We start from the raw sequence: 13,801 nt of genomic DNA on the forward strand, positions 1-13,801 counted from the left end.
ATATGAGATCAAGGTTGAGCTTCAGACTCCCAGGAGACAAGGCAGAGAAAAACCCTCTTCCGTGTTTACATGCACTCGCGTCAGCATTGGTCCCCTGAGAGAGAGTGGTCGCCTGAGTCCAGGTGATGACCTTGATAAGGCTGGCTGGCCGAGTGGAGAGAGGGGATGGGCGTTGTGGTCATACACTGGCTTGACTCCCTTCTTGTCCACTGTGAAACCTCAAGCAAGTCAACAAACCTCTCTCAGCCTGTTTCCTCATCTGTAACTTGGGGTTAATAGCTGTTTACTCCTAGGATTTGTGTGAGGCTACAGTGTGCTGTAGCTCCTTGGTGTGTGTTGGGCAGGGTAACTGCTGAACATTTTTGAAGGCCTCCACATAGTACATTTTACACAGCATGGTTGGAGGACCACTGCCCAAACTGGGCTTGCCACTGATGTTCGCAAATTCGCTTTGATTGAACACACCCACACATTCTTTTATGGATGTCTGTGGCTATTTTTGCACCACAAGGCAGTGTTGGGTAGTTGGAACAGAGACCATATGGTCTGCAAAGCCAGAATCACTGACCACCTGGCCCTTTACAGAAGCTTGCTGACCCCCAAGCCAGACTAAAGGATGGCCATGTGTTGGGGACTTCCCTGGTAGTCCAGTGGTTAAGACTCCACACTTCCACTGCAGGGGGTGTGGGTCGATCCCTGGTTGGAGGACTAAGATTCCCACATGCTGCAAGGCGCGGCCAAAGGAAAAAAAAAAAAAAGGATGGCTCTGTGGCATTCAGAGCTTTATATATATATATTTTTGCCAAATACACCTCATGCTTTTTTGTTTTGCTCCGTTTCCCTCTATATAATTCTTCTGATGTATTGCTTCTTACAGGAGGGCTTGTTTTCTGCTCATCTTTGTATATCTTGCAACATGTAAAGCAGTACCCTGCACACAGTAGTGTGTAATACATAAATGAGGTGGTGTGGAGTAGAGTGAAGGGGCAGCAGAGAAGAGAGAAAGACTTCATGGAGTTTTCGGGACAGTATCGCACACAGTAAGGTGGCTGCCACCCCAGCTGCAAACCAGTGGCAGGGATGCAGTACACTTAGGAAGGGAGGCAACACCAACTGATGTAAAGAACACGGGAGCCAGGACACCCAGATTTGAATCCCAGCTCAGCCAGTTCCTGACAAGGCCTCAGCCAATTTGCTTAAGCTCTGTAAGCATATTTTCTCAACTCCAAAGTAGGGAATAATAATACCAGCTTCTGCTTTGTGAGGAGGGAGGGAGGGAGGGAGACGCAAGAGGGAGGAGATATGGGGATATATGTATACATATAGCTGATTCACTTTGTTATACAGCAGAAACTAACACACCATTGTAAAGCAATTATACTCCAATAAAGATGCTAAAAAAATAATAATACCACCTTCATCCTAGGGTTGTTTTATGGATTAAATGAGATAATGTGAGGGAAGGCCTCTATTCCAGTGCTGCCATGTTGGAGTCATTCTGTAAGCTCTTCCTGAATGATTATGGTTCTCATTTTTCAAGTACTATCGATGCTGTTTCCCTCATTGTGAAGTGAACAAGGTCAAGGTCACAGGTCTAGTCCCTCGGGAGACTAGCCTATTAATATTACTGTTTTCCATAGTTAGAGAACATACCCCAAGCCAGCAAGTATACACTGGCTTAACAGGGACCAGCCCAGTGAGGAGAGAGATTAATGCAAATGAATCATTTATGCTGAAAAAATAATTCACGACATATAGTGTCACCATACAATGTTAAGAGTGATTGCTTCACTTGACTGAAACATTCATTACATTTTCTACTCATGGGGTATTTTTTTAAGGGACAGAAAGAAAATGTTTAGTAGAAAATTTACAGCCTTATACCTACTGGGATTTCTTCATAGTACAAACCATTTATGCAAAACAGATGCCTGAGGCACAGTGCCTGCGTGCACCTGTGGATTTGTTGGTTCTATGTCTTTTTCCCCACTCCTCCAGTTCTTGCAGACAACCTGAAATCCAACCCTGGAATTAAGTGGCAGTATTTCAGTTCAGAAGAAGGAATTTTCACTGTTTTCCCAGCACACAAGTTCCGGTGTAAGGGCAGCTATGAGCATCGCAGTAGGTACGTTGACTTGCTTGCCAAAGTTTTAATTACTGCTGAAGAGTAATCTGTATAAAACATAGACTCCCCATTCATACACACAGCTCCGCCTCCAAACTGTGGTTTCAGAAACTTATCCTGAAATGATTTCATTATTTAACATATGTGGGTGTAGAAATGCCTGGGAAGGCAAATGATGAAGCCTGGAACTTTTTCAGAACTATCTAACAAGCCAAATAAAACAAGGTATTTACTAAGAAATAAAAAATTTTGAAGCACCCAGTCTGTTTTGAGTTTCAGACACCTTCGTTGAGAGACAAATGATAATACCTTCTCTCAAGGGCATTGCTAGAAGACTTTACAGCATATCTCCGAATAGAGTTTGTGATTCTCAGCTTTCCTTTCTGTGATAACATGCTTGGCCATCCTTTTGAAATTTACATGCAAATCTCAGCTGCTAGAAATTTTAAGGTTGTCCAGAAAACACTGGATCGAGGGCCCTTAACACGCTGCTTTTCTCAGGAAATGACTTGAGATGCTACCACTTAGCTAGAAAGGCCGTAATGGTGAGATGATTTGTATGACAACACTCATCAATTTACAGAACCCCTTAGGCAAAGATACTTTCCTTTTTAATCCCCACAGTTTCCCTTTTGCAGTGTTAGATGTTTGATGCCAGAACTTCTGGAACTAGTGCAAGATGCCTGCTTTGCGTGCCACGTTTTTTGAGACTAAACCACCATTTTAGCTTCTTTCCATCTTTGCTTTAAATTATATCTATTCACTAAACTTATTGTGATAATCACTTCATGATGTGTGTAAGTCAAATCATTATGCTGTACACCTTAAACTTATACAGTGCTGTATGTCAAGTACATCTCAATACAACTGGAAGAAAAAAATAAATAAATTGTATCTAAAATTTTCCCCAAGGAAAATACTACTTCTGTGCTTTTCCTAGAGGGACATTTGTATCATTTGTATGGTTTCTTCCGTTCCCTCCCTAGACAGCATGGTGAAGACTTGAGCATCTTGGAGACTGTTCCAGAATCCTTGGGTTCTAGTCTGGCTCATCTCTCAGGAGAGGCCAAAGACACCATAAACCATCTAATTCTCATTTACTTCTAAGAAGATAGATTAGATGGCATTCTGCTTTTAATGGATCACCTGTGAGGGATGGTCCAAAAGGAAAAGCAGCACCTTGTCACAAATCAACATTCACCTACACTCTGGAGGTTTCACGAATCTCTACCCTAAATACGCATTAAATCAATCCTCAAGCCTCTGTTCCCTTGACTAAGTAATCTGAGTTCCTCTCCTCGTAGATTGCTGTCGTCGTCTCTTGACCTGTCCTCTCACCTCTGAGGCTTTTGCAAGGTCTCCACATCCTTTGAAGTGTGGAGTGGGTTTGCAGAGCATATCAGAAAGGAGCCAATGGCACTATGAGGACAGCCCCAGGTTGTACATATAATGCTGCTATTTATGTATCCCAGTAAAGCAGTTTTTAACAATTTATTGTGACAGTGTGAACACATATTCTGCTCTTTATTTAGGTTGAGTTGAATTGGAAAGGAGGGGGTATGTCATTTAAAAAAAAAAAAAAAATCTACTCACCTAGCTTGGAGGACTTAAAAGTTCAGTATTCGACATGGTTGTCAGCGTTGGGATAGACAGATTTCCTAATTTTCTGTTGCCTCTTTCGCTTCTGTAGCCACCGCTCTTGGATTTTTTTTATCCAATTTCCCTACTTGGCTGAATGGTATTGACTAGTGAAAATATAGTAGTGCTTTAGTATTAATGTAGGACTTTTGGCTTGAGAACAATTAGTGTAAACTTGGCCCAATTTTGAGTTTTTTTTGGTACTTTGCCTGTATTTCTTAATTTGTGCCCAGGCTTTTGTGACTCAACTGGCATCTAACATTGCACAGAAAACTCTAGTGTTTTTAGGGGTGTCGATAAAGGAGAGAATTCTCTCGAGGCTGATTTGCTCTCTTAAGCTCCCTCTAATTTGTTCCAGCTTTAAAACTGTGAATAGAGACCTCATTAAGCCTCTTCTCACAAACCTGCCTGCACCGCACACTAGCAGAAGGTTGCTTTGGTGGGAGGCACTTCTCCTTTGGCTTTCCCCCCACCTCCACCCCCCTCCCCTCCACCCCTTTTCTTAATGTTGGCCAACAAAAACCTGGCAAGAAGAGTGGCTATCACTGGCTTGGACAAATCTGATGGCACAGTTTTAAATGCTCGGATAAGGGGCCTTTTGGTGGCTGACCTGTGTAAATTGTTTCAGTACAGAAAGGAAAAGGGCCCTCCTAGCAGTGGCTTTTGTCTGGGGAGAGAGAAACCAGACCAGCTATTCAAAGCTGCTCAGTGTGCTCACAGATGACAGGCTGCCTCGGTTTTAGCCAAGCCCCACTCTAAATCTGCAGAGGACCCCGCACTGGCTGGTGGACTTTTTTCTCCCTGCTTTTCTGTCTCTCCCGCCCGGGGGGCCACCAGTTCCATTTCCAGGGAGGGTGGACTTTCACATATGCTGAAAAAGCCAGCCTTCCAAAGGCTTTGCTTAAATCCTTCTCCCGATTGCTTTAATCTTTGGAAGGCAGAAGTCACCAATCCCTGTTCTGCAGACGCACGCTGTTGTCTTGAGGTGTTGTTTTCAGTGCACCAGAATAGTTTCTCGTTCCGTGCTGGTCTCTCCATCCTTGTGTCAAACCCCCAGAAACACAGGGAGGCCAGCATGCCTGCCCATATGTAGCACTCATAGCTGTGTTAGGTTGAGGCCTTTACTCTAAACCAGGACTGACCCCAGAGAGCTTCTCCCCATTCTAGACCTATCTACGTCTCCACTGTCCGGCCGCAGTCAAAGCACATAGTAGTGATCCTGGACCACGGGGCTTCCGTCACAGACACCCAGCTTCAGATTGCCAAGGACGCTGCCCAGGTCATCCTCAGCGCCATCGATGAACACGATAAGGTGATGATGACCCCAGTGACCCCCCCCCCATTGGCACTGGGTCTTTCTTGAATACCTTTTTAAAAGTACTTTATGTTTTATGATATGTATTTTTCAATCCACCTTTAAAAATGACTTTGAGAAAAGAGAGTGCTGTAGTTTTTATTCTAGTATTTAAGGAAGCAGCCACCAACCCTGGTTCCAAATGTCTATAAAACCACCCCCACCAAACTGAGTCTTGCACTTCCTTAATGGCCCCTGCCTAGACTTCTAATCAGCTCTGACTTTCACACTGGAAATTATACTGAGGAACAGGGCTAGGGCTTGGACACTGGTGTACGACTTGTCTTTATCTCAAGATTGATGGGAGGGAAGGGAGAAAAGAAGGCTGCTAGAGGTTTACTAATCTCTAGGATACCTCAGAGATAGGCGTGTTTACAACTAATGATAATCTATTGCCTGTAGACATTTTCTGCTTCATCATTTTGACTTTTCCACCTCCTAAGGTTTTACTCACTAATCTAGTTGTTTAAAACACACACCCTATGCCTTTACCCTCACCGCCACCTCCAGTAGGAGAATCCAGATGATTAGTACTTGCCAAGATTTTTCTGTGTGCGAAATACTGTTTTTAATGTTCTAGATGAACACCGTACTGCTGACTTCATCTTGGAACAAAAGCCAAATTCTAGGGTCCCTGTCCCTTACCAGTCCTCAACTCATCTTCTTCAAATTTGATAGGTTGATGCCTCTAGGCATTTCTTTTTAAACTCTCCAAAACTGTTCTGTAGGACTTGTCACTTTTGGCGCTCTTCTGAAATGTAGAAAACCTTTCCCTGGCAGAATAACAAGGTTTGTCTGTCTGTTTGTTTTCCCCTCCAGATCTCCATGCTGACTGTGGCAGACACCGTCAGGACTTGCTCACTTGACCAGTGCTATAAGACATTCCTGTCTCCAGCCACCAGTGAGACCAAAAGGAAAATGTCCACCTTCGTCAGTAGCGTCAAGTCTTTGGACAGCCCTACCCAGCACGCGGTGGGATTTCAAAAGGCATTTCAGCTGATTCGAAGCACAAACAATAGCACCAAGTTCCAAGCAAGTAAGTGCCTTTGCTCACTAATAAATTAGTTTCTCAGGGCTTCCCTGGTGGCACAGTGGTGGAGAGTCCGCCTGCCGATGCAGGGGACACGGGTTCGTGCCCCGGTCCGAGAAGATCCCACATGCCGCGGAGCGGCTGGGCCCGTGAGCCATGGCCGCTGAGCCTGCGCGTCCGGCGTCTGTGCTCCGCAACGGGAGAGGCCACAACAGTGAGAGGCCCGCGTACCGCAAAAAAAAAAAAATAAAAAAATAAATTAGTTGCTCATAAACTAACAGATGAAGGATGGCAATAGAAATATATTGTAAATTGATCACATCACTGTGTCTACAGGGATTTTTTCTAAATTGACGGGATAAAAATGTCTTGTGTTGTCATAATGGTCATCTAATACTAGGATCTTACTAGATTTTCTCAGCTTTTCCAATCAAAGGTACTCAGTCTGCACGATTTCTTTACTCCCTGAGCCTCTTCTTCCTGCCCCTTTGTTAGGAACATATCCCTGTTTCTTTCCCAGGAGAATATCCACACCCTTTTTGATGCTAATTGTCAGCCTCGAGTTCTCAGGGACTTAGAGTGGCTGTCTGCTTGTGCGCATGTGCTCAGAAACGGGGCAGCCGGAATTCTTGCCTTGATCCTTCCTTCTTCTAACCAGCTGTCATTTAGATGAGCACAGCCCTTCAAACGTACAAAGGCACTCTAATTTAATTTTCATGTGTTAAAGAAAATCTGGAATTAGGATGCATGCTAAAGTAAAGGGAAGGATATTTGAAATAAGATACATGCTTTGAAACTACTGAAAGGAATCTATGTCGTTTTCTCTTTTATATTCGAAAATCTGTTTGCAGGTTGTTTTTTTCAATGAACGTATCCTATTGAGATAAATTTAAAGAATGTATTGTCAAGCTCTTCAGTGTGTCTGCATGAAAACTAAGACAACATTGATAAATGCACAACTTAGTGCCTGGCACATGGTAGGCCCTTGAAAGACAGAAGCTACTGTAATTATTACAGCTAATGATGGTAAATGGCGTATCAGTTTTACGTTTCTGTGTATTGTTATCTCACAGCTTATTATCGCACAGTTTCCGTGGGTCAGGAGTCCATGCGTTGCTGAGCTGCTTCTCTGTTTAGGACTGCACAAGGCTGCGTTCTAGATGTCAGCCAAGTCTGTGGATTCATTGAGGGTCAGAGTCCTCTTCCAAGCTCAAGCATTGGCAGAATTCATTTCTTTGCAATTGTGAAACTCATGTCTACTTGTTTCTTCAAGGCCAGGAGGAGAGCATCTTTTCTTCATACCCCTGACTTCGGGGAAGGCTTGGACCCTCTTTTAAAGGCCTTGTCTAACCTAATCAGTCTTACTCTCCCTTTTGATTTAAACAGATTACTCTCCTTCATGGTTAGCTTATTAAGATCTTCATTACGTCTGCAGAATCCCTCCATCTTTGCCAAATATATAGCACAGTCACAAGAATGATATCGCATCACCTTAGCCATATTGTATTGGCCAGAAGCAAATTACTGGTCATGCCCACACTCAAGAGGAGGGAGTCATACAAGGTTGGGGGTCATTGGGGTCATCTTAGAATTTTGCCTGCCAGCCTTGGCAAGCACCAGCTATCCACAGACCAATATTACAGGATGGCTGAGTGTAAAGTTGTCCATAGTTCAATAAGGCCAAAGGATAAGGCCAACCTCTCAAGTATTCAAGACAGATTGGCTAGTTGGTCAATGCCATTTACCTGTGGATGCCATTTACCAGCTGCCATCCGGCTGTCAGCATTCCTCACCAGATGTGCTCTTGTTACTTGATTCTTCAGTCATCAAACCATCTTTAGAGATGAAGTCCAATTTCGATGATTATTACACTGTTTAAGCAATGGAGAGAAATGTTATACTGGCAGCAGCTAGGCAGTGAGTGTGTCAAGTGAGCTTGAGGTGAGGTAATGAGGATTGTTTGGGGAGCACGGGAAGCTAGAGGGCGCATGCTCCATCAAGAAGGCAGCTGCTCTTCTGTTCAGCCTCTCGTTGCCTTGCAGGAATGCCTGTCCAGTGTTGCCAGATATTCTGTTTTAAGAGAAGCCAGAAATCTGGATTTTTATGTGAAACCCCTTCATTTTCAAATGTTGTCATTCGTTCAGCTTTAAAACTGTGAATAGGGACCTCATTAAACCTCTTCTTACAAGCCTTCCTGCCCTGCACATTAGCAGAAGACTGCTTTGACAGGAAACGTTTCTCCTTTGGGTTTTGGGGGGTTTTCTTAATGTTGGCAAGCAAAAACATGGAAACAAGAGTGACCATCACAGATTTGGACACATTTTGATGTCTTTTTTCTGAATGCTCAGAGGAGTCTTTTTTAGGCCAAGTAAGATGTTTCTAAAGTTTAGCTCACAGGCCTCCACTTTACAACTCCTACTGGCAGTTCAAAGAAAAAGGAACCCAAATTAGACTGCATATAAAGAAACACATCAGGAATTAGTATTACCCAGTTTATTAAGGAGAAGTTTGAGCTGCTCTCCAGCAGTGTTGCACAGTGGTTAAGTATGTGGGTTTTGAATTTCAACCAGTTTGTGTTCAAATTCCTACTCTGAAATTTTTCTAAACTTGTGTGAATTATTTGATTTCTCCAGGTCTGGTTTCCCCATCTGCAAACTGGGAGTGATAATAAGATCCAGGGTTCCATCATAAATATTAAATAAATATTAGCTGTGGTTATTATGATATTCTGTTTCCTTCAAGACTTCTAGCTCTGGGGACTTCCCTGGCAGTCCAGTGGTTAAAGACTTTGCCTTCCAATGCAGGGGGTGCGGGTTCGGCCCCTGGTTGGGGAGCTAAGATCCCACATGCCTTGTGGCCAAAAAACCAAAACATAAAAAATGGAAGCAATATTGTAACAAATTCAATAAAGACTTTAAAAATGGTCCACATTAAAATATTTATGTATGTATGTATTTATTTATTTATTTATTTTTAAAAAAGGAAAAGCCTAGCTCTGGCTAAAGGAGAGCGGATACCCTAGACGTCCTAAGTTGACCCCAAGCCCAAAGACGGTCAAGGACCGTTAGTAGCCTTGGCCACAGCATGGTGAGGGGTCTATGTACTCCTCTCAGGAGCTTGTACTCTACATCATTACTTGTGTTCACTCCACAGGCAGTTATTTAGCATCTACTGTATACCTGGCACTGTTTGCAGGCCATGGGATAGGATTATTCCAGTGAGCCTACCCTGTAGGGTTATTGTAAGGATTAGTCTGTGAATGAAAGAAAAGTATCTGCCCCACATTGGTGGTCATATGAACAGAAGCCACATGGCATATATCATGGTGGCTTTGTACTAATTTGCTTTGTACTAATCAGAAAATCTAAAACTTTTATCCAGTGCTGGCTCTTTTTCAGTCCCATGGTAGATCTGTAACTGATACCATCGACACATTTGGATTGTTTGTTCTGGGTTTGTCTGGGGGGTAACTGGTTGGGGAGGGTCATTTTGTAGCAGAAGGAATAAGATGGTTAGGAGCGGGAATCTAATGGCATGGGCAAAGCCCAAATTTGAGTTGTTCTTCCCCCTTTGATATTGACCCCAAGGAATGCTGGTGGCTTAGACAGGGACTTGTCAAACGGAGAGGGTTGCATTTTCTTCCAGGTACATGCTATGTCTTTGCCCTGCCCCAAGTCCCTATAATTACTCATCCCTAACACTTACTAATCACAAGGCTTAATGTTCCCATGAGCGACTAGAGAGGGGATATCCTAGTAAGTAAAAAAAAAATAAATCAGGGGCTTCTCTGGTGGCGCAATGGTTGAGAGTCCTCCTGCTGATGCAGGGGACACGGGTTTGTGCCCCAGTCTGGGAAGATCCCACATGCCGCGGAGCAGCTGGGCCCGTGAGCCATGGCCGCTGAGCCTGCGCGTCCGGAGCCTGTGCTCCACAACAGGAGAGGCCACAACAGTGAGAGGCCCGCATACCGCAAACAAACAAACAAATAAATAAATAAATAAGACCAAATTTGGCAGGTCTGATATCTAAAAATAGAAAAATAACTCAATTTTGCCTAAGGATAGGGCAGGAGTAGAGTCAGGAGCTGGGCAGAGACAGTGAGGATGCTTGCAGAGTGTATGTCTTATTGTTGGGACGGAACGAAAATACGCTTGGCGACTAAAGGAGCTGCAGGCTGCAGGCCCTTCTGGTTTTCCAATTGTGGACCTGCGCCTAAAACCAGCTCTCAGTGACAGCGTGTTTTATCCAGAATCATAAAGCCAAGTAAGAAAATTCAAGAGTTCGGGCCTCCCTGGTGGCGCAGTGGTTGAGAGTCCGCCTGCCGATGCAGGGGATATGGGTTCGTGCCCCGATCTGGGAGGATTCCACATGCCGCGGAGCGGCTGGGCCCGTGAGCCATGGCCGCTGGGCCTGCGCATCCGGAGCCTGTGCTCCGCAGCGGGAGGGGCCACAACAGTGAGAGGCCCGCATACCGCAAAAAGGAAAAAAAAAAAAAAGAAAATTCAAGAGTTCATTTTAGGTCAGTCTTACAGGTGTCCAGGAATTTATCACACATAAATGACAAACCACAGGGCGATGGTTTGTTAGCTTCATGGTATATCTGTATTCTACCTGCTAGGGTCAAGTAGTATTTTCCAGTCTGAAGCTTAAGTGAGCTGTTTAGCATCCTAAAAAAAATAAGTTACAGGACTGTATTTACAACACTGGAAAAAGATTGACATCTAGTTTAAGACAGGGGTATTCCCTAGTTTATGATATTTTTTTACATCAGCTTTCATATCTTAATTTCTGATGAAAAAATATGTAATTTAAATTTGCAGTTAATATTTATTAGAGAATTGTTCAAGCATCAAAATTAGCTTTAAGACTTGCTTATATATTAAGTCTTAGTAGTAATTATTCAATTCTGCATAATAAAGGATGTTGCAGTGTCTAAAATGGAAATTTACAAACGGAAGTAAATTCTGTCATTGTACCCTCATAATTGTTAGGATAATTTTTTAAATTATCTATTCCTGGGCAATAAATTACCCAACAGTCACTGGTTTAAGGCAATAAACATTATTGTCTCAGTGTCTGTAGGTCAGGAATCTGGGCACAGCATGGTTGGGTGCCTCTGGCTAAAGGTATCTCATGAGGTTGCAGTTAAACTGTTGTCCACAGCTGCTGTCATCTCATAGTTCAACTTGAGAAAGATCTGCTTCTAAACTCACTGACATGGTTGCTGGCAGATTCGTTTCTGAAGGCCTCAGTACCTTGCCTCTCCATGGGAGAGCTCACAACATGCTCTCTGGCTTCCCCGAGAGAGAGCACACAGGTGGAAGCCACTGTCTTTCTGTAACCTAATCCATCTCTTGACACCCTGTGACCTCTGCTGCATTCGGTTCACAAGAAGCCGGTCATTAAATCTAGTCCACATTCAAAGGGAGACCACACAGGGATGTGAATATCAGGAAGTGAGATCATTGGGGGACCAACCTGGAGGTTGCCTACCCCAGTAGCTATAAAGCAATCTCAGATAAATGACAACCATAAGAACCTGAAGAATTAAGCATATAGCATATCAATCATTAGTTCTCAATAAAAAGGTAAACGTCTGTGTAGCTTGTCTTAAAAATAGATATTGAATCAAGGAACCTCAGATTAAAAAGACAGTATAAAAATCCAGGTGGCTTATTTCCCTTCCTCCATTAAAGCCATCATTCAGCCTCTGCATCTTTAGTGGTAGGAAATGCACCACTTTTATTTTTGAGTAAATCCACTTGAAAGAAGTTTTCACCCTGAGCTAAAATGACTGGTTGGAGAGTCATTTTACTCTAGAGTCAAAGGTGCTACTTCAGGCCAATGAGAGGGTTTCGTTTTTGTTTTGTTTGTGTTGAGGTTTCTTTCTTTTCTCTTTTATCCTCTAATTACCATCACCCTTTGGCTTTCACTCTTTTTTTAAACTATAATTGACCCTTTTTTTTTTAATGTTCTTATTTTTTTTACATTTCATTTTTATTTATTTATTTATTTAGTTAGTTTTTGGCTACGTTGGGCCAAAAAATAAATTTTTTGGCTGCGTGCAGGCTTTCTCTAGTTGCAGCGAGCGGGGGCTACTCTTTGTTGTGGTGCACAGGCTTCTCATTGCAGTGGCTTCTCTTGTGGAGCACAGGCTCGAGGTGCACGGGCCTCAGTAGTTCCAGCCTGCAGGCTCACTAGTTGCAGCATGCGGGCTCAGTAGTTGTGGCTTGCAGGCTTAGTTGCTCCGTGGCACGTGGGATCTTCCCGGACCAGGGATCGAACCTGTGGCCCCTGCATTGGCAGGCATATTCTTAACCACTGTGCCACCAGGGAAGTCTGGCTTTCACTCTTAAATTAACCAGTTGATCCTCACAGCAACCCTGTGAAATAAATACTGTCATTGTCCCCATGTTGTTGTAGATAAGGACATTTAGGTGTAGAAAGGTTAGGAAATCTGCCTAAAACAACCCAGACACAGCTTGAAAGTGGCACAGCTGGGATGTGAACACAAGCAACCTGGCTCCTATATCCATGCTTTTATTGCTCTCCTACACTGGTAAGTTTTAAAACAAAAATGTTTTTGGCACTACCTGGCATAGAGACGGATAACCTTACATGTCTCACGAGTCCCTGGCAGCACCACCATTTTAAAGCCTAGTCCTGGGACTTCCCTGGTGGTCCAGTGGTTAAGACTCCACACTACCAATGCAGGGGGCCTGGGTTCAACCTCTGGTCAGGGAACTAGATCCCACATGCCACAACTAAAAGATCCTGCATGCTGCAACTAAAGATCCCACGTACCTCAACGAAGATCCCTCATGCAGCAACAAAGAGTCCGTGTGCTGCAACTAAGACCCAGTGGAGCCAAACAAATAAAAATAAATAATTTTTTTTTAAAGCCTAGTCCTCCCAATAATGTGTGTTCCTGGGGAAGACCCTGAGACACTAAGGAAAAGGTAAATCAGGTTCTGAATCCTCCATTTCAGAAGGCAGGAAAGATGTCCGTTTAGGATGGCTAAATTACCACAACCGTAGATCCCTAAAGGAACACACCTTCTTCGATCTGGTAAACTCATTAGGAACATCTCCTTACCTGACACCGGGTCAATGAGGCCTCGTGGCCCACCACAGGCAGGATGAAAGAGCAGCGGAGGCAGGAAGACGAAAGCCTGGCATCAGATGGGCAGGAGTAGGAACGGTGGACCGGGCAGGTCCTCAAGGCAGGAAAGCCCAGTGAAATAGAAACTGAGTAGCTGCCTTTAGCCAGACTCCGATGTAACATTCAGTTTGCATGTTTTTGTTTAGATACAGACATGGTCATCATTTACCTGTCGGCTGGCATTACATCAAAGGACTCTTCAGAAGAAGATAAAAAGGCGACTCTCCGTGTCATCAGTGAAGAAAATAGCTTTCTAAACAACTCCGTAATGATTCTCACCTACGCCCTCATGAACGGTAGGTAGTGTTTCGAGATTCGTTTCTTTCAGATGAAAGTTCTGTCTAAGTGCATGCTGCTTTCAAAGAAAATAACGAAGAACCATCACAGGGTGCTTTGATGAAGGGTATAAGAAGCAGATTCCTTCCCAAGCCCGTCTTTCTCTACCTCCCATGGGTACTCAGGGTGTGTGTTAGGATGTCCCTGTCTCTCCAT

The 13,801-nt window shown here is 43.7% G+C and overlaps 1 protein-coding gene across 2 annotated transcripts in view; it reads left to right on the forward strand.

Moving 5' to 3' along the window:
• CACHD1 (cache domain containing 1) overlaps positions 1–13,801 on the forward strand; it is a 218,978-nt gene that overhangs the window by 152,339 nt on the left and 52,838 nt on the right. For both annotated transcript variants that reach the window (XM_060089904.1, XM_060089905.1), the window contains exons 5-8: positions 1,999–2,125; positions 4,931–5,075; positions 5,937–6,153; positions 13,456–13,605. In XM_060089904.1, coding sequence (XP_059945887.1) covers positions 1,999–2,125; positions 4,931–5,075; positions 5,937–6,153; positions 13,456–13,605 — 639 coding nt within the window. The remainder of the gene's footprint in view (positions 1–1,998; positions 2,126–4,930; positions 5,076–5,936; positions 6,154–13,455; positions 13,606–13,801) is intronic.

Source organism: Mesoplodon densirostris, chromosome 2, assembly GCF_025265405.1.
Source record: "Mesoplodon densirostris isolate mMesDen1 chromosome 2, mMesDen1 primary haplotype, whole genome shotgun sequence".
Taxonomy (NCBI): Eukaryota; Metazoa; Chordata; class Mammalia; order Artiodactyla; family Ziphiidae; genus Mesoplodon; species Mesoplodon densirostris.